The sequence below is a fragment of the Schistocerca serialis genome, chromosome 2, assembly GCF_023864345.2.
Source record: "Schistocerca serialis cubense isolate TAMUIC-IGC-003099 chromosome 2, iqSchSeri2.2, whole genome shotgun sequence".
NCBI classification, from domain to species: Eukaryota; Metazoa; Arthropoda; class Insecta; order Orthoptera; family Acrididae; genus Schistocerca; species Schistocerca serialis.
This window is the reverse complement of record NC_064639.1, coordinates 552,342,723-552,362,795: the sequence shown is the minus strand read 5'-3', so window position 1 is coordinate 552,362,795 and position 20,073 is coordinate 552,342,723. Positions and strand designations below refer to the sequence as shown.

General features: G+C 42.9%; 1 protein-coding gene across 2 annotated transcripts in view; it reads right to left on the bottom strand.

Annotated features, from left to right (window-relative positions):
- The window catches only part of LOC126457558 (galactoside 2-alpha-L-fucosyltransferase SEC1-like), a 55,158-nt gene that overhangs the window by 24,452 nt on the left and 10,633 nt on the right, over positions 1–20,073 (bottom strand). For both annotated transcript variants that reach the window (XM_050093970.1, XM_050093971.1), the window contains exon 2: positions 7,160–7,313. In XM_050093970.1, the coding sequence (XP_049949927.1) occupies positions 7,160–7,313 (154 nt within the window). The remainder of the gene's footprint in view (positions 1–7,159; positions 7,314–20,073) is intronic.

Sequence of the window (20,073 nt, the reverse complement as noted above, 5' to 3'; positions counted from 1 at the left end):
CGGTGGGCAGCATATTGAACATGTTTTGTGGCAGTCACACGGAGATTAATAATCCGATTTGATTTTGATTGACGCTTTTCATGCGGTTTTTGGCCTCAGGACAATTAAAAACCGATGGACTGATGCTGTTTATGCGGTTTTTGGCCTCAGGACAATTAAAAACCGATGTGAGTGATGCTTTCTATGAGGTTTTCGGCCTCAGAACAATTAAAATCCGATTTTTTCCATCCGATGAGATATGACCTTGCCGTGGTGGATGAGCTTACGTAACTAACAGTATCACACCTGTACACCCGTGCACACTGAAAAGTACAGTTTGTTTAACGTCAGACGTACACCTTAGGCATTGTTGTATGATTCAATTGTCATTTGTAGTCGACCACTATTAAATTATGATGCTTACAGCTCCATGTATTGCTACATTTTATAACTATTTATTTTTCTTCTGCCATACGTTTTCCCCCTTCTCCGATAACATTCCGTTGCAATTTGACATCATTCTAACCAGTGGTGTAATTTCTACAGCGGTTTGAAATTTTAACTATAATTATAATCACCCTGTATATATATAGTCACTTCAGATGTAACACCCCTCTTATTTCGTGAACGGTTCTAGGTACTGAAAAGAGGTTTTCGACAAATGACAGTACGCTAAAGGGCATGAGGTTTTGGTATGTGATAAAGTGCTTTAGCTGTAGTATCGACTGAGATATTGAAACAAGTATGGTTTCTAAATGGAATTACACACTTTTTAACAGCATCCGAAAGCGCTTGATAGCACGACTGCAGTAATATAATTCTTGTTGATGTTGTGGTTGAAACTCTTTACCAAAGAATCCGAGAAATGTAATAAAAGAGGAAAACAATGTGGCCAGAGTCAGAGCTATAGTGGTGTAAACACCGCTAAGGAGAACTTTCTTCCGAGACTCTGTAGTCATATGCAGCAAGACGCACCTTTGCTACTAAGACAAAAACCTTATTTCCTATACAACTGACGTACAGAGTGAGCTACGACTTTTGTATATGGAAGTGCGGCATCTGCTAGCTTCTGGCACATCACATGGAGCAAATGTTTTCCAAACATCAAGAATACATCGATTCACACGATTACCGTACAAGCCAACAACAAAATTAATACTTTTTAAATTCTTTACCAAAAAGAGTCAAATACCTAAATTCACCGCACAGTAGAATACAGCAGCGCCGCATACGACGCGTATTACAAAGTGGTATGCCATGTTGGCACGTAAAAATCATTAAAATTGAAACCGTACAATTCAGCAATAAAATTATTACCTTTTTCTCTACCAAAAATAGTGAACTATTTAAAACACTGAACAGTAAAACACAACAGCACCACATGCGGCGTGTATTACGAAGTTGTATGCCATGTACGCACGTAAAAATCATTAAATGTGAACAGCAACAACAGTATTATAAAACAAAACAATAGGAGAACTTTTTAAATCTTTACCAGAAACAGTCCAATACTTAAAATCACTAACCAGTAATACACAGCAGCGCCACGTATGGTGCGTATTACAAAGTTGTATGCAACGTTGGCACGTAAAATTCATTTAGGTGTGAAACCTTGCAAGTCAACAATAACATTTTTACTTTTTCAATCCATTACAAAAACTGTCAACTATTTAAAACCACTGAACAGTAAAATAAAACAATAGAACTTACGGCGCGTATTACACAGCTGTATACCATGTAGGCACGTGAAAACCTCTAAAAATGAACAGCAACGTTAGTATTAATAGAAAACAATAGATTATAAATCATCATCACTTCCGACCATTTACAGGTATAAACATTTTATCACACCAAACTTTATAAATTTCATGCAGATAAAACAACGTTTTCATAATATGTTCCACGTAAAAACAAACATTAAACTACAAGTTTTCTTTTTTTCGAGGAACCAAAAACGTACTTGTCATCCAAAGGAAAACATAGCATAACCATACCCATTGGCGTGTAGGGTAGAAGTATAGTTGTAGGTGGAGGGGTAGGGGGGGGGGGACAGATGAAACGGTTGAGGTGGGACATATTATGAAAAAGTTGTTTTATCTCCACGGAATTTGTAAAGTTCGGTGTGATAACATTTTTATGCTTGTAAATGGTCGGAAGTGACGAAGATCTTTGATCTCCTATTGTTTTCTATTAATACTAATGTTGCTATTCATTTAGAGATTTTTACGTGCCTACATGGCATACAGCTATGTAATACGTGCCATAGGTGGTGCTGTTTTATTTTACTGTTCAAGTGGTTTTAAATAGCTGACAGTTTTTGGTAACGGATGTAATGATTTTTACGCGCCAGCATGGCGTACAACTTTGTAATAAGCGTCATATGTGGCGCTGCTGTGTGTTAATGATTAGTGATTTAAGTGTCCGCCCCGGTAGCTGAGTGGTCAGCGCGACGGACTGTCAACCTAAGGGCCCTGGTTCGATTCCCGGCTGGGTCGGAGATTTTCTCCGCTCAGGGACTGGGTGTTGTGTTGTTCTAATCATCATCATTTCATCCCCATCGACGCGCAAGTTGCCGAAGTGGCGTCAAATCGAAAGACTTGCACCAGGCGGTCTACCTGACGGGAGGCCCTAGCCACACGACATTTCATTTCAGTGATTTAAGTATTTGAGTCTTTTTGGTAAAGATTTAAAAAGTTCTATTATTTTATTTGCTAATACTGTTTTTTGTTGTTCACATTTAACGATTTTTACTTGTCTACATAGCATACAACTTTGTAATACGCGCCATATGTGGTGCTGTTGTGTTTTACTGTTCAGTAGTTTTAAATAATTGACTGCTTTTGGTAGAGGATTTAAAAACGTAATAATTTCATTGTTAACTTGCACGGTTTCACATTTAATGATTTTTACGTTCCCAAATGACATACATTTTGTAGTACGTGCCGTATGTGGCGCTGCTGTGTATTACTCATCGGAGATTTTAAGTCTTTGACTCTTTCTGGCAAAGATTTTAAAAATTATTAATTGTATTGCGGGCATGTACGGTTATTGTATGAATTGTTGTATTCCAGATGGTTGGAGAACATTTAATAAATGAAATGGTCTCCTATATCCTGATAGGGAGCCCCTTCCCGAGGTTTCCTAAGGACAGCGGAAGGAGTAAACTGCCTGTTACCTGTATGCACGCTATATGTACATCGCACATTTTTGATATCTTCGGAAAAGCCATTTTCGACTTTGTTATGTAAGTTTAAAATGATATGTTCTGTATCTTTGGCATATGCCTAAGAACTTGGTAATAACTGTGTTACGCAGGAGGGTAAATTCGGTTTTCTGTCCTGTAGGTTGATTTGAAAACGGGTCTCGGCCCGAAACTAGTCATCGAATGAATAAAAAGTAAAATATTTGCAACTTGTAGTCGTTTTTCGTTCTATTAATTAACAGAAGTTGCTCACCCGAACTACTCCAGCACCCTGGAAGTTCGTTAATTTTAGTTTAGCCTGGCAGTTTTCTATTTAAACATTCCCTGTTGCCGCTTACTTGTCAAAGCCGAAACAGAAGCGTCGGCCATTCATACTTCATAATGACAAACAGCCCTATTCAAGGGAAAAAAGTATTAACTTTCCCACATTTAAAAGAAATAGCTAAACTAGCTTTGCCTCGGGACGCCTGAATGCTTCTTAAAGTAGACCACCAGCTGTCGGACATATGTGTCTATAAATTTTACTCGAAAATGTAATTAGACGGAGTACACTTTTAATAAACAAAACAGTTAGTCAAAATGGCTGACGACAAGTAACCCACAACATAAATACCTTTCTTAACGAAACGTAGTTTTACACTTTATTTAAGTACGTGATAAAATTGTTTATCATCGACTGCATAGCACGTTGGCAGTTGATGTTCGAGAGAGAGAGATGAACAGATGAAAGTACGTGTTGGATCATATGCCGTTGCATGCTGTGGCGATTCGATGGCGCATGTCGTCTGTCGTAGTTGGGATTCATGATAGACAGCATCTTTCAGTGCTTCCCACAGAAATAAATCAAGAGGAGTGAAATCATTGCCATTGTACTGCAGCAAATACTGAATGAAAACGTCAGGAAACTTTTCATTCAGTATTTGCGTTGCAACACGGAAAAAGTGGGCTGGGCAGCCGTCGTGTTGCAACGTAAATACACTATCGCTTATCTAATGGCACCTCTTCCAGAAGAACAGATATAATGCTCTTCAGAAAGCGTGCACACGTATTTCCACTTAACGTCCCTGGGATGAGGTAGGCCCACAAAGGAATTTCCTATGATGCCGCAACACATGCTTACCCTTCACGGTTGGCGCTGTTATACCTGACGGAACCAGCGAGCATTTTCAGCTAGCCCAGTAGTGCATGTTACGTAAATTTACATTAACGTGGTTCGTAATTGTTGCTTTGTTGGTATAGAGCAAATGCTGGCGAAACGTAGTGTCGTCTCCCAAGCGACGGAGGGAAAACCATCAAAATTTTAAATGACTTTCGAAATCACGTTCTCCGAAAGCCTGATGTAATGACACATGATAGGGGAGCGAATTCATGTCTATGCAAGATGCGGAATGACACTTTTCTGTCTGATGCCACATTCCTTGGCAATGCGACTCATGCCACCATTCGTCATTTAAAAGTAGCATGTCTGTCTTCTCCTCAGTGATGTATATGTCTGCGTCCAAGAAATGTTGAAGCAGGCATGACATGCAGACAAGTAAACAGTCGAAAGGCTTGATACAACGAAGTAGCCTACCACGAGCGTGTTCAAAACGCAATAGCCGATTCCGACAAACTTGCCTTTCAGTTTTAGAACATGTCTCGGATTGTTTAACAAACATTGACAAGAACGATAACACTGTACTCGTCTTTCCAAGTGCTTTCGGATGCCGTTAAACAAGTATATCATTCTATTTAAAAAAATCGTACTTGCTTCAATATCTTGATCGATACAAAAGTTAAGACTTTATCACACACCAAAGTACTTAGCGTTCCAGTATTTGCCGAAAATATTGTTTAAACATCTGGAATTGTTAACGAAATAAATAAACAAAAAAATGCAACGATGTTGATAAATGGTGAGATACTGTACGAAATGGAGCAAAAAAGGTCATATGAACGTATGACCAGAAATGCGTTCCACTTGAAGGTGGAAATGAAAGATCTTTAACAGTATAGGTTTCAGTGAATGACAGCACGCATGAGAAACGCCAGGTAAGAGGGAATTTTCTGACTGTTCTAGTATTTTAGCTTCACACTCAACAGACAATCGTCAATAATCCCTGGCCACACATTGAGACTGAACTGGTGCCGATGGTTTGCTTCTGTCATAGCGTGCGGATTGCCTGTAGCCCGCAGTTGTATGTTATGAAGGTTGACAATACCGCCTATTGTAAAATTGGGCTCAGGTGTGTATAGGACGGACAACATAAATCGCAGCTCTTTGGTGACCTGTGCGACGACCAGTGACAAAACATTAGCTACAGTGGTTAGGTCATAAGGTGTGCACACGTGATACGCATAGTGGCAGTTGCGGAGAAGGTTTCACACGGTCGTCTAGCTTACTCCATGCAGGCGGGCTACCTGCCTTGGGCTGACGACGGGATCATGTTGCATTCGTATTGCGTTCAACACCTTTTATCTCGACCTTCAAGTGGGTATACCTCCGGCCCTATTTCAGTATGAACATTTTTGTTCCTTACTCTCAGGCATCATTTGTCTCCATTTGGTAAAATCACCTTAAAAAAAAAGTGGCTCTGAGCACTATGGGACTTACCTTCTGAGGTCATCAGTCCCCTAGAACTTAGAACTACTTAAGCCTAACTAAGCTACGGACATCACACACATCCATGCCCAAGGCAGGATTCGAACCTGCGACCGTAGCGGTCGCGCGGTTCCAGGCTGTAGCGCCTAGGATCACTCGGCCACACCGGCCGGCAAAATCACCTTGAACAAACAGACTGAAGATTAATAAAACCAACAAACTGCAGCGACAGATTCCCAACTGGAAATGGAGGAAAAAAGGCCCCATGAACAAGTGTCCGAAAATGCATCGTTGCCACAGTAGATGACGCTGACGAATGAATGTTCCCCTGACTACATGCTGTGTCTGTAGCCCAAAGGTGACAATTACGCACACTGATGATGCCAGTTCTGATCATGGTTGCTTCTTCGGTAGAAAGGATTGATGACAGAAATCCTATAACTGTAATGGTCTGCTACAAAAACCATCAACAACATCCTTCCCGTAGAAGGAAATCCGCTGCTGATAATCCCTGCACTCGCTGCAGGTGATGGGGATAGTAGCGGTTGTCATGCAGGATACACATAGGCGTACTTTGGCTTACATCATGCTGGCCGGCCACTTGCCTGGAGGTTGTACTAGGGTTTGTCTCAATATCCTGTAGAACTCGGTCCTCCAAATCTAGTGTACGCACAGTCCGCCACCTCCATGCACGTTCGTCTGTCTGAAAGGATCAATGATCACACAAACGTCCAAAAAGAACTTCAAACGTTGTGTGATGTGGCTGGCGCCTGTGAGGGTACTTGTTCTGGTATAGCGGTGCTGCCTCTCGATCGTTTCCATCTGCTTGGCCGTACACAGACACGATCTCGGCTTGTTTCCGACATGAATATAGGACCATTCTGCTGCTTACAGTTCGCTTCGTCAATCACACAGCACGCAACATACAGTAACACAAGGCACGTATCAGAGGAACTATCATTCGTCAGTGTCATTTATCGAGGCGACGATACATTTTCGGACACACGTTCGTAGAACCTTTTTTCCTCCTGCATTTTGTCGGTTTTATTAATGTTTCGCCTATATATGAGGCGGGAAGAGAAAAGCGGATGGAGGAGGAAAAGACTCGCCCAGTGATGGTTGGGCACGGGACTGGCGCTCCCATGGAGCTGATCAACGCTGCTAACCTTCTCATAATGTACAATCAGCAGGCCTGATGGCGGAACGTTACTCGTGTTCGGGAAGTGGAGATTTCCGAGTCGTAAGAATAATACAAGCCTTCATGAGAAAACAAAAAAACTACAGCTCAAGGTGATCTCCAAGCAGATGGGACAGTTGGCAAAAATGTCTTTAGCTGGCAACCTGTGGGCGCTCTCCACACCCCAGTTGTACTTGTCTGCATGTAACGAAGCGATTACCTGACTATGATTACAGCCTGCCATCTCGGCTACTTGGGTTCTGGCGTTGTTCAGTTTCTCGTCTGCCACCATTTGGACATCTGGCCGGAAATGAAACTCTTTGCGAAGTTCATCCAGCCACGCCGCTGCTAGCTCTGGCACAAACAGATGTTTCCTACAAGAGAAAAGAAAGAAATATTTCACTACACAGGTGCTCGTAGTTAAACAATGTAGTATAGTTCATTTTTTCATAAAATAACTTTAAAATTTCTTGATAAGCTTCCATAGATGATATATACTATACAGAGTGATCTCGCATGAAGCAGAACGTATCATCTAGACTCTATAGAACAGTAAAGAAGAAAGATGAAATTTGGTTCAAATGGTTCAAATGGCTCTGAGCACTATGGGACGTAACATCTATGGTCATCAGTCCCCTAGAACTTAGAACTACTTAAACCTAACTAACCTAAGGACAGCACACTACACCCAGCCATCACGAGGCAGAGAAAATCCCTGACCCCGCCGGGAATCGAACCCTAAACCCGGGCGTGGGAAGCGAGAACGCTACCGCACGACCACGAGATGCGGGCAGATGAAATTTCATCGTCCGCTTGACAACAAGGTAATTGGAGACGGAGCACTATCTCGAATTTGGGAGGGAAAGGGATGGAAGTCGGCTACGTCCTTGCAAAAGAATCGTATTGGAATTTCCTTTAAGTGATTTACGGAAACAACGAAAAACCTAATTCTGGATGGCAGGGACCGGCGTCCTCCCCTCTACGACTTCAGTGACTCACCACTGCGCCGCCTCGCTCATTAGAATAGAGACCCCGCCGCGACAGCGCAGTGGCGTTGGGAATATAATACTACGGACGCGTAAAATATTCGATGTATCGTATCATCAAATAAAGTACACAGAAGACACGTGCAACGTTATTAGCCCTCAAGGTAATCTCCAGTGCTAACAATTCACTTTTGGATAAGTTTATAAAACTGATTTTAGTTAAGGTTTCTTTCGGAATTGATCGAAGCATTGATGTCACAGTCCTTTGATTGTGTACTACAAAAGTGATTATTGCATGTCCGACTATAAATCGAGTTACTACCATTACAAACAACACAGTTTTTGTGAAAAACAATGGTTCAAATGGCTCTGAGCACTATTGGACTTAACATCTGAGGTCATCAGTCTCCTAGAACTTAGAAATACTTAAACCTAACTAACCTAAGGTTATCGCACACATCCATGCCCGTGGCGGGATTCGAACCTGCGACCGTAGCGGTCGCATGGTTCCGGACAGAAGCGCCTAGAACCACTGGGCCACGGCGGCCAGCGAAAAGCAATGGATGATCCGTTTAGTTACATCTTCATGGTTTTTGACATTAATATTGTCCACGCTAACAGTAATCGATTTTGTCTCACTTGCTCGATGTTGTCTGCCGTCAGTAGTAATGATCCGAATGTGGAGGATCGTCGAAAGTTTCCCCTTCCTTCTCAAAATATCCTGGATTATTCGTTAGCACATTTTCTGCTCATGGTTTCTGAACCGTCGGTATTGTCATTTCTTTCCCCTTGATACAAACAACAAATTTAATGACGTCATCAGCAAGGCCTATCTGTGAAGACTTTTGCTAACTTTGGATGATTTCATAACGAGGTAACGACGCTCACTGCCTGTAACCGAAACGTGTGTAATTCAACCGCACTATTAATATTTATAACTGTTAAATATCAATTTTACTGTTTATTTGCGCAACGGTTCTAATTTTTTTTATGATGTAACCTGACTGCAAAAGGATGCTTCCCATCACATTTTTAGACGTTACGGTTTATAAAAAAACACATTGTACTTTGGGACACAGTGTTCACCGAAAGCCGACGCACACAGATCGATATCTGCATTCTAAGAGTTGTCATCCACCACACCAACGCAGTGGCGTCGTTAGGACTTTGGTACGCAGAGCAAATGCCATTTCCGACGTCGACAGCTTAAGTCAAGAACTTGCGCATTTGATGGCTGTTTTTAAGGAAAATAGATACTCCGTGAAGCAGATTCGTCGAGCTATGGAGTTTGGACCATCTCTCGAGGTGTGTGAAGAGGAACATAGATCGGTGGCCTTTCTTCCTTATGCTGGAGGCATATCGTTTAAGACTGGACGAATTTTAAGGAATTTTAACATTAAGAGTGTGATACGTCCGCCTTCTAAGATTGGTGCACTACTCGGCTCTGTCAAAGATGATTTGGGGCTTAGGAAACTCGGTGTATACAAAATTCCGTGTCAATGTGGTAAGGCTTACATTGGCCGTTCGATTCACACAGTTCATTACAAGTGTGTGGAACATTGCCGTCATACGAGGCTATAACATCCGGAAAAATCAGAAGTAGCAGAACACTGCTTAAATGAGGGACACGGTATGAAATTTATGAAACTGTGGTAGTTCCCAACATTTACGGTTTTTGGAACAGTTTCTATATAGAGGCGATTGAAATTTAATCAACAGAGTCAATGGGTTTCCTCTTAGCAAGAATTGGAATCCTTTATTATCTCGCATCAAAATTGAACGTTCTTCGGTGCGGCCCTGAGTGCGATATATCGTTGCCACCAGTGTTCTACTAAGGGCGGCGCCACCTCCCCGTCTTGGAGGGCAGCAACCGCGATGGGCGGCGCATGCCCCCTGTACTGAACGGTGGCCTATATAGGACGTCGATTTGCAGCCTGGCGTCAGTTCTCAGCGAGATTCATCAGCAGAAGCAGGATTCTCCTGAAGATGGCGACCAGTTTGATCTCCGAAATATCGAGTCAAGTTGATTTTAGGATTCGGCAGCAAACCCGAAGAGACTTGCAAAAGGAGATGATAGTGAAAATGTGTCCGATGTGCAATGATTATTCTTGAACACTGTATTCCATAGTTTTTATTTATTCCAAGAGTGTCATGATCTGTCTTCTACACTTGAAAAAGTGTCCTCCAGCCCAAGCGAATGATGCATTCTGTTTTACTTGCAGCAAGTTGGTGAGTCATGGTTGAGAGCGACGCGTCTTTCTTGTTGATGATTTGTGGAAAAATGATGGAATGGAAAAAGAAACACACAATCATTTGTTTTAAGTTGTTGACTATTATTTGCACTTTTTTGTTGGCACCAACTGTTAACATACAAGACTTATGCGGATTGCACAACACTGATTAATCATAGTCAACAATTTGTCAAAGAAAATCTGTTCCATAATTTTACTTGCTGTTGTGATTTGGCAAGACAGCCAAGCCACTATGAGATAGCCGAAAGGCACGCGTTTAAGCTCACGCAGGCTGGCGTGAGGTCTGGAACAGTTAAAGGAGTTGAGTCTAGTAAAAAAAAAAAAAAAAATACGTAGCTTCTGGAATACTTAACTTTAATCCATAATTGGTAAACATCGGTCTGACAGTACATGCATCACAAGATAAAAAGCAAATGATAATGGCGCCTTGCTAGGTCGTAGCAAATGACGTAGCTGAAGGCTATGCTAACTATCGTCTCGGCAAATTAGAGCGTAATTTGTCAGTGAATCATCGCTAGCAAAGTCGGCTGTACAACTGGGGCGAGTGCTAGGAAGTCTCTCTAGACCTGCCGTGTGGCGGCGCTCGGTCTGCCATCACTGATAGTGGCGACACGCGGGTCCGACGTATACTACCGGACCGCGGCCGATTTAAAGGCTATCACCTAGCAAGTGTGGTGTCTGGCGGTGACACCACACTTGCAATACTCGCGTCTTTCTTGCACCCTCGATGTTTTATCCCAAACGTTTATTTCATCAACATTTTGGCATGCACTCCCACGTCACTCGTCGTTGTTCCTTTCACTGCTGCTGTCCGTTTCGCTCTTAGACACTGGGTGTCTCGAAATTCTCGAGCCAAACTTCTAGTACTTGTACAGGGGAGCGAGTAGGATCCCATATCGGGAAACGTCGTCACGATGCTACAGCACGTCGAAATTACAGGCACCGACGCCTGTAAATGTGTGGTCATCATTCCCCTAGAACTTAAAACTACTTAAAACTACTTAAACCTAACTAACCTAAGGACATCACACACATCCATGCCCGAGACAGGATTCGAACCTGCGACCGTAGCAGTCGCGCGGTTCCGGACTGTAGCGCCTAGAACCACTCGGTCACACCTGCTGGCTATGCAGGGTGATTCCGTAATATAATTCACCTTTACTGTACTGGGACAAACAAGAGTGAGCGCACTGTATGAGTAGCTATCAAGATCCTTGGTCTGTGTTTAGTTTTATCTGTGGTTGACTTGCTAGTTCGTCAGCTGTGCAGCGCTGGGACATTCTTATTTGAGACGTAGTAGCGTGGAGTTGAGTTTTTCAGAGAAAAAGATCTGTTATTTGTAAATTTAGGAGAAGCTATCTGGAATACATTATTATAATACTTCCTTGTTCTTTATATTGATGGAGAAAATTTTGGAGGAATTTTAAAGGGATGTTTGCCATTTTTGTAATGAGAGAATTTTATAATTGTTGGAGTCTTCTTATATCCTGCTGTCTTTTTCTCAATAATCAGAGTCTGAGTTCTCATAAAGGATTTTCTTTAGAGTAAAACTCACCTCCATGATTCATAGTAAACTTTGAAGATTTTGTTGTGTGTGTATTGCAACTTACGTTACACGAATTGTTCCTAACAAAGAAATTTAGAGTAGATTAGTTATCTTCAGCTGCTCCATCTAATGATTTGTATTTGCTTTCGAGAACGTCAGTATTCCAGACACAAAAAACCGGCATGCTGAGGAAGAGGTAAGTCACTTTTATTTCAGGCAGATTTCACCTTTCTGTAATTCAAATTTTGCATTTCATGTAGTTTACAGTTTTATTTCACGTCACTGTTCACATGCGCAACACAGGGCCAACCAATAGTCAGTTTTGCTCAGCAATAGAATACGATATCTAAGTACACGTTTACATCTACATTTACATTTATACTCCGCAAGCCACCCAACGGTGTGTGGCGGAGGGCACTTTACGTGCCACTGTCATTACCTCCCTTTTCTGTTCCATTCGCGTATGGTTCGCGGGAAGAACGACTGTCTGAAAGCCTCCGTGCGCGCTCGAATCTCTCTAATTTTACATTCGTGATCTCCTCGGGAGGTATAAGTAGGGGGAAGATTCGATACCTCATCCAGAAACGCACCCTCTCGAAACCTGGACAGCAAGCTACACCGCGATGCAGAGCGCCTCTCTTGCAGAGTCTGCCACTTGAGTTTGCTAAACATCTCCGTAACGCTATCACGATTACCAAATAACCCTGTGACGAAACGCGCGGTTCTTCTTTGGCTCTTCTCTATCTCTTCCGTCAACCCGACCTGGTACGGATCCCACACTGATGAGCAATACTCAAGTATAGGTCGAACGAGTGTTTTGTAAGACACCTCCTTTGTTGACGGACTACATTTTCTAAGGACTCTCCCAATGAATCTCAACCTTGTGCCCGCCTTACCAACAATTAATTTTATATGATCATTCCACTTCAAATCGTTCCGCACGCATACTCCCAGATATTTTACAGAAGTGACTGCTACCAGTGTTTGTTCCGCTATCATATAATCATACAATAAAGGATCCTTCTTTCTATGCATTCGCAATACATTACATCTGCCTATGTTAAGGGTCAGTTTCCACTCCCTGCACCAAGTGCCTATCCGCTGCAGATCTTCCTGCATTTCGCTACAATTTTCTAATGCTGCAACTTCTCTCTATACTACAGCATCATCCCCGAAAAGCCGCATGGAACTTCCGACACTATCTACTAGGTCATTTATATATATTGTGAAAAGCAATGGTCCCATAACACTCCCCTGTGGCACGCCAGAGGCTACTTTAACGTCTGTAGACGTCTCTCCATTGATAACAACATGCTGTGTTCTGTTTGTTAAAAACTCTTCAATCCAGCAACACAGCTGGTCTGATATTCCGCAGGCTCTTACTTTATCAGGCGACAGTGCGGAACTGTATCGAACGCCTTCCGGAAGTCAAGGAAAATAGCATCTACCTGGGAGACTGTATCTAGTATTTTCTGGGTCTCATGAACAAATAAAGCGAGTTGGGTCTCACACGATCGCTGTTTCTGGAATCCATGTTGATTCCTACAGAGTAGGGTTTGCAAAAACGACATGATACGCGAGCAAAAAACATGTTCTAAAATACTACAACAGATCGACGTCAGAGATATAGGTCTATAGTTTTGCGCATCTGCTCGACGACCCTTCTTGAAGACTGGGACTACCTGTGCTCTTTTCCAATCATTTGGAACCTTCCGTTCCTCTAGAGACTTGCGGTACACGGCTGTTAGAAGGGGGACAAGTTCATGAGGAGAAAGTTTTTGAAATCAGTATACTCAGTTTTCTCACCCACCCACAAATTTTATAGAAAGCTTACCAGGTTACAAATTTTCTACGATGATGGACACGGATAAATGTATCAATCTGAAGTTAGGGTCCCTGGTTTGGAAATGAACGAGAGCTATGATCATTTGTTCATCTTTGCTAGAGTGAAACACACCTCCCTTATTGAACAAGTGCTCACAGCTATTCACGTATGCATTTTAGAGCCCATGTTTACTAGACATTGTTTCTTGCTTTTGTCCATACTACCATCTCTGATTGTTACATACCCCACAGTCTTAGCAACAACAGTAGAGGTACATTTATTCCACTGTCAGAGGTATCAAAACGATTTTCGCTTGTGACTTTCGATTCGTTCGTTTCGGAACCAGGGACCCTTACCTCAAATTGATACGTTTATCCGTCTCCATCATCCTAGAAAGCTGATAATATCATTACGGAATCACTCTGTATATAAATAGATTCACAGGCGCCAGCGCCTGAAACTTCGACGCTTTGTAGCATCATTGGTTGACGTTTCCGGACATGGGTTCCTAATCAAAATATTATGTACTCACTACCCTCTACAAGTCGTAGAAGTTTGTAACGGGAATTTCTGAACACTCTATATATAATGAATGTTAATTATCCGTTCATTAATGGAGATGTGAGCTAACATCTGAGTTCATGGAAGGTATGATTCACTTAAAACGTGTCTGCACCTAATCAGATGAAGAAGTTCGTTTTTCCAATTACACTGAAGGATAGATTGTGAGAAGAATACTTGCCAAGAAACAACTGCTAGGGGCGGACCATCAAGATCTGACCATTGATCGATGGAAACATGTCGCCCGGTCAGATGAATCACACCAGGTTGAGGGTTTTGTTCAATACACTGTCAACCAACTGAATGAAGCATGCAACGCATCATGGATGCAGGCAGGTAGCGGTAGTATTATGCTACATGAGGAGGTATGATAATCTCTGGGGCTTCTAATAGACCTGTTGTAATAATCGAAGACACCATAACAGCTGTGGATTATGCAAACATTTTTGCGGACCCCTGCAGATTCTCGTGCTTCACGTGTTCCCCGACGGCGATGTATAACAGTCCGTATCACAAGGCCAGACTCATGCTACAGTGGTCTGAAGGGTAAGATAGTGAACTCACGTTGATGTAGTATCTACGAAACTCTCCTGATCTGAACACGATGGAGTACGTCTAGGATGTTACCGTGCACAGTAAAATACGGTAATTTACGAAAGTTGTGTGACCTGCGCATAGACTCGTCTGATCTGAACACGATGAACAAGACTACAAAAATGTAGCAAGCACTTGTCGAATCCATGTCACGCATAATCTATGCCGTATTGCCTTCCAAAAGGGGGAGCGAGGAGCAACACGCTACTAAGGAGGTGATCGTAATATTTTGGCTCATCGGTGAAGGTTGGAAGAAGAAAGCATCTGGAAGAAATTTCTACGTCTGTTTGATCGGTCGTAATTAAGGAAAAAACATGCTTAACTGCGGTTTCGGCAGCTATAAATGTGCCACGACACTTCATTTAAAGATTATGGTGATGGTAGTGATACACAAGGTGTTAACCAAAGGGCAGTTGACCAGTAGGAACCATTTCAGAATGGAATATACGTCCCCCAGCAGGACTAGGTAGGGTTCACGATCTAAAATGGCTGACGGTCGTCCCCGCAAATGGCCGACATGGCTCTGGATGATTCGGGGACCGTGACGGCGCCGCTCCACTGTTGTTTGAGGCAAAATCTTTCGCTGGACAGCCACGCTTTTCCAGGCCTGGGTCGGACCATCGGGACCATGGAGGACCAGTGTATTGAACGTAAGCGTCATATACGCTTACAACAGCCGAGCAAATATTCTACAACGTAACACTGCCTTTGTACCGACTACCCTATGAAATGTAACAACGTGGATATCCTAGCCCGCGTTTGCAGCTGTTGGATTAATGTTAATAAGGAGGCAGTTAAGATTAAATCATCGAGTGTTCTTATTAGCAGAAGTAAAGGTTCACGCTTAAATCTCGTTCCCTCCTTAGCCAAACAACAGAGGGACAGGCTTGATGTTGTTTGCTTACTTTCTGATAATTAATATTCACTATCGACAACTTCTGATGTTGCGCATCTTTGCTTCTATGGTTACTCTACTTGAGTGTGTGTGTTGTCTTTCTGCATATGCCCTACATACGCACCAACCGACCCACAAAGTGGACTGTGATGGCTGGGTGTTGTGTGCTGTCCTTAGGTTAGTTAGGTTTAAGTAGTTCTAAGTTCTAGGGGACTTATGACCACAGCAGTTGAGTCCCATAGTGCTCAGAGCCATTTGAACCATTTTGAACAAACTGGACGTGTGTAGACGGTTTGTCCGACCGAGCGACCAACATTCCTCATCGAGATGTCGGGAGGGTAGGAGTACCCGACAGCTGACGCTTCGCCCCCCTTCCTCCACTCCATCCCCCTCGCAAAAATTCGTCTTTTGTCACTGCACATGGGATTAAATACTGTTATAATATACATGACAGGGTGCGAAGCTGACATAACTTTAAGGAGAGAGTTTCTGGAGAAATTTAGAGACTGCAGATGATTGTGGGACACGTCGTGCGAGGAGCACAGCAATATACATGCAAGAAATGAAGCACTTTTTTTTCATTTTCTACGAGTCTGTCATGGTTTCGTATGCCTTACACAGAGAATAAAAGTCCGTCCACCTTCTGTAGTTCTGTTTTTATATTTTATTTCCGATACTTAAAGGAAATAAAGTCTAAAAACGGAAATATCGACATGCAAAGGTCGTTACTTCATAAAATATACTTCTTTCATTGTTATAAATGGTGAGAAGTCCGTCCAGCCTATATCCAAGCCCTCTGCTATGAATAGAAGAACGTGGCTTATTTTTTTACAGGCCCAACAGTTGCCATGTGCTTCGTTTTTTACATATCTTCCGTTGTATTTGTTAGATGAAGTGCGCCACCACCATGTATAGTCTTTCTTCCTTGAGTTTAAAATGAGTTTCTTAAACTTTCAGATCATCTTTTATCCGACATAAATAAATAAATAAGTTTACATGAATTTCTTTTTATTTTGTATTACCACGAAGTATTTCCTCAGTCACTACAAACCGCGTTGCGGGTTTCAGGAATCATTTTAGAAAATAAATCGGTAAGGGGATTACAACTGCACTGAATCTGAGGTCGTCTTAACTTCTGCCAGTCGCTAGGAATCAATGTAGCAAACAGCCTCTCCCCTCAGCTTACAGCCTCTCTCATGACTATTCTTTTTCGTCAAGAATGGTTTCATGATATTCAACAGCTCCGGAATGCATGATCCATCCTACAATTAAATAATTACGAAAAATCATCGGATCCCTGCTGCTTAAGTAGCAGAATGTGGGAGAATTTCTTTCCTTGCATTAGTCACTTCTTTGCCCACGGCTTTCTCTTGGCTTTTGTTGGCCTTCTTACCTCTAAAACAGCCAAGGCAAATCGCCCTCTTTGTTCCTGTGTGAAACCGAGCGGGATCTCGTATACCATAACGGACCTAAGATAAACAAATCAGAACAGGGCGGCCTGTAATCACTGAGTACAGTCGGTCGGGAGGTGTGTAGGCTACCACGAAATTGTCGGTCGGTCGGTGTGCACCTGTCGAAAAACTGGCGGTTGGCGAAGACGCCATCCGGCTGCATTTGTGGACTGAATTTTGGAATGTATTTGCTTCTGTTACCGTATGCTTTCAGTTCGCTCTTAATTATGAAAACCCCTGTATAAATCAGCGAGCGGCATATCCGGCACTCGAGCCTTGATATTTGAGTAGGCACGAGTTAGCCGGCTGTGCTCACCGACGCGCCGCGTGCTCCGGCTGCCACAGGCGAGGCCAGGCGAGCGCAGCAGGGGACGAGTTAGCTGACGCTGACGTGGCGCTCTACCAGTTTTGTGACGTCACTTCCTGCTATTTTACGTCGAGGAGCCATTTCGTCACGTGAAACACAAATTAATAATGAGTTGTCTCTAATAGAACGATCTCCTCCACGCCAGCCAACATATCCGAAAACATCGATCATGTGAAACCCAACTCGCACTTGTCTTCCATGACGTACTTAAAGCTTTTTATCAAGGCAGGAAGGTACGTGCAGTATTTCTTGATTTCCGAAAAGAATTTGACTCAATGCCACACCTACGCTTATTGTCAAAAGTATCATCAAATGTCGAATCAAGTGTAATTTGTGACTGGATAGAGGACCTTTGGTGAGGAAGAACGCAGCATGTTATCTTTGGTGGAGAGTCATTGTCAGATGTAGAAGCAACTTCGGGTGTGCCCCAAGGAGGTGCTTTGGGACCCTTACTGTTCATGTTGTATATTAATGACATTGCAGGCAATATTAATATTAATTTTGCATATGATGCGGTTGTCTGATCCGCCAGGTTAGCCGAGCGCGCTATCGCGTGCTTCCTGGTCTCGGGTACGCGCTGGCCCCGGATCGAATCTGCCCGGCGGATTAACGACGAGGGCCGGTGTGCCGGCCAGCCTGGATCTGGTTTTTAGGCGGTTTTCCACATCCCCTAGGTGAATACAGGGCTGGTCCCCACGTCCCGCCTCAGTTACACGGCTCGCAGACATCTGAACCCTTTCGCACTATTCCATGGATTACACTAGTCGCAGCCAGTTGGGGTACACTCATTCCTCCCCAGGGGTACGGGTTGGAGCCAGGAAGGGCAAATGCCCACCCCTTCAACTAACATTGCCACATCCAATTAACCATGCCGACCACGCGTATTCGGGGGAAAAACGGCACAAGCAAAAGAAAGATATGATGCGGCTGTCTATAATGAAGTACTGTCTTACAGAAACTGCATAAATATTCAATCAGATCTTGATAAGATTTAAATTTGGTGTAAAGACTGGCAACTTGTTTTAAATGTTTAAAAATGTTGTGCACTTTCACAAAACGAAAGGAACGTAGTTCTTATGACCATGATATCAATGAGCCACTGTTGGAATCGGCCAACTCATATAAATAACTGAGTGTAGCACTTTGCAGGGATACGAAATGGAATGGTAGAATACTGGGGAAGTGGAATCAGACTATAAAGAAGAACGCTTACAAATCACTCGTGCGGCCGGTTCTAGAATATTACTCAAATGTCTGGCACCCATACCAAATAGGACTTACAGGAGATTCTTATTTAACACACACAGAGAAGTGCAGCGTATGTGGTCACAGGTTTGTTTGATCCGGGGAAAAGTCACAGAGATACTGAAGAAACTGAACCGCCCGACTCTTTAATATAAACGTCAGCTACTCCGAGAAAGTCTACTAACAAAGTTTTAAGAACAAGCTTCAAATGATGACTCTAGGAATATACTACAATCCCCTGTGTATTGCTTACATAGGGATCGTCAAGATAAAATTAGCACGCACAAAGCCATTTGATCATTCTTCCTGCGCTCCATAAGTGAATGGAATGGGAAAGAAGCTTTGCAGAATACAGATGTAGATGTAGTCGTAGAACTTTTGCGATATTTGGGCAACGTGCTACTTAATAGAACCAAGAACGTCCCCCAGAACGGCCCACGCGTCACAAGCAGAAAGTAAGACGATATACTGTATTTGTTGGTGGGTTCTATGGTATACTTTACACCCTATGAATATATGCTGTTTCTAATCATCAGCACATCGAATGTCTCGAGAACGAATCATTATTGGTATAACTGTTTGTAATAAAATGACGGGAAACGTCATATTGGTGGTAAAAGAATTCTCGTATTTAGTTGTTTTCGCGCTGTACTGGCCCCGGATCGAATTCACCCGGCGGATTAATGACAAGGGCCGGTGTGCCGACCAGTCTGGATGTGGTTTTTAGGTGGTTTTCCACATCCCCCTAGGTGAATACCGAGCTGGTCCCTAAGTTCAGCCTCAGTTACGCGAGTCGCAGACATTTGAAACACTTTCGCACTATTTCACAATCTACACTAGACGCAGACAGTTGGGTACACTGATCCCGTCTCGGGGGGGGGCGGCCGGGGGGGGGGGGGGGGGGAAAGGGTACGAGGTGGCGGCAGGAAGGCCATCCGGCCACCCCTAAAACTAACACTGCCAAATCCGTTGTAACCACGTCGACCCTGCGATCGCTGCGGGATTTAGGCGTAAGCTAAAGAAAGTTGTTTTCGCGCTGTAGCTCGCGTGTTATGGGAGTAAGCCGTTTTAAGGAAGGCAACCACGCATTGAAGATTCATGAAAACGTGTCATTCTTGTTATGATTTTTTATGAGTAAGACAGCTGCAGCACAACGCAGTTGCTTGAGGCGCTACGTTACGGAACCGAGGTCAAACCGGAGAAGCGTTCGTGTCCTGCTTTTTTTTCACTTTTGCTTTTTCTAAAAGGTTGTGGCTCTTTCTTATGAAATTAAAAGAAATAATATCTGTAATATCTGATGTTATGTAAATATAAGTGCACTCTCTGTCAAGAGTGAGTGTGTTCCATCTGATGAGCTTTTATGATCTGGCGTCCTTACTGAGTGGACATGCATCTTTCATTTTTGTCTTATT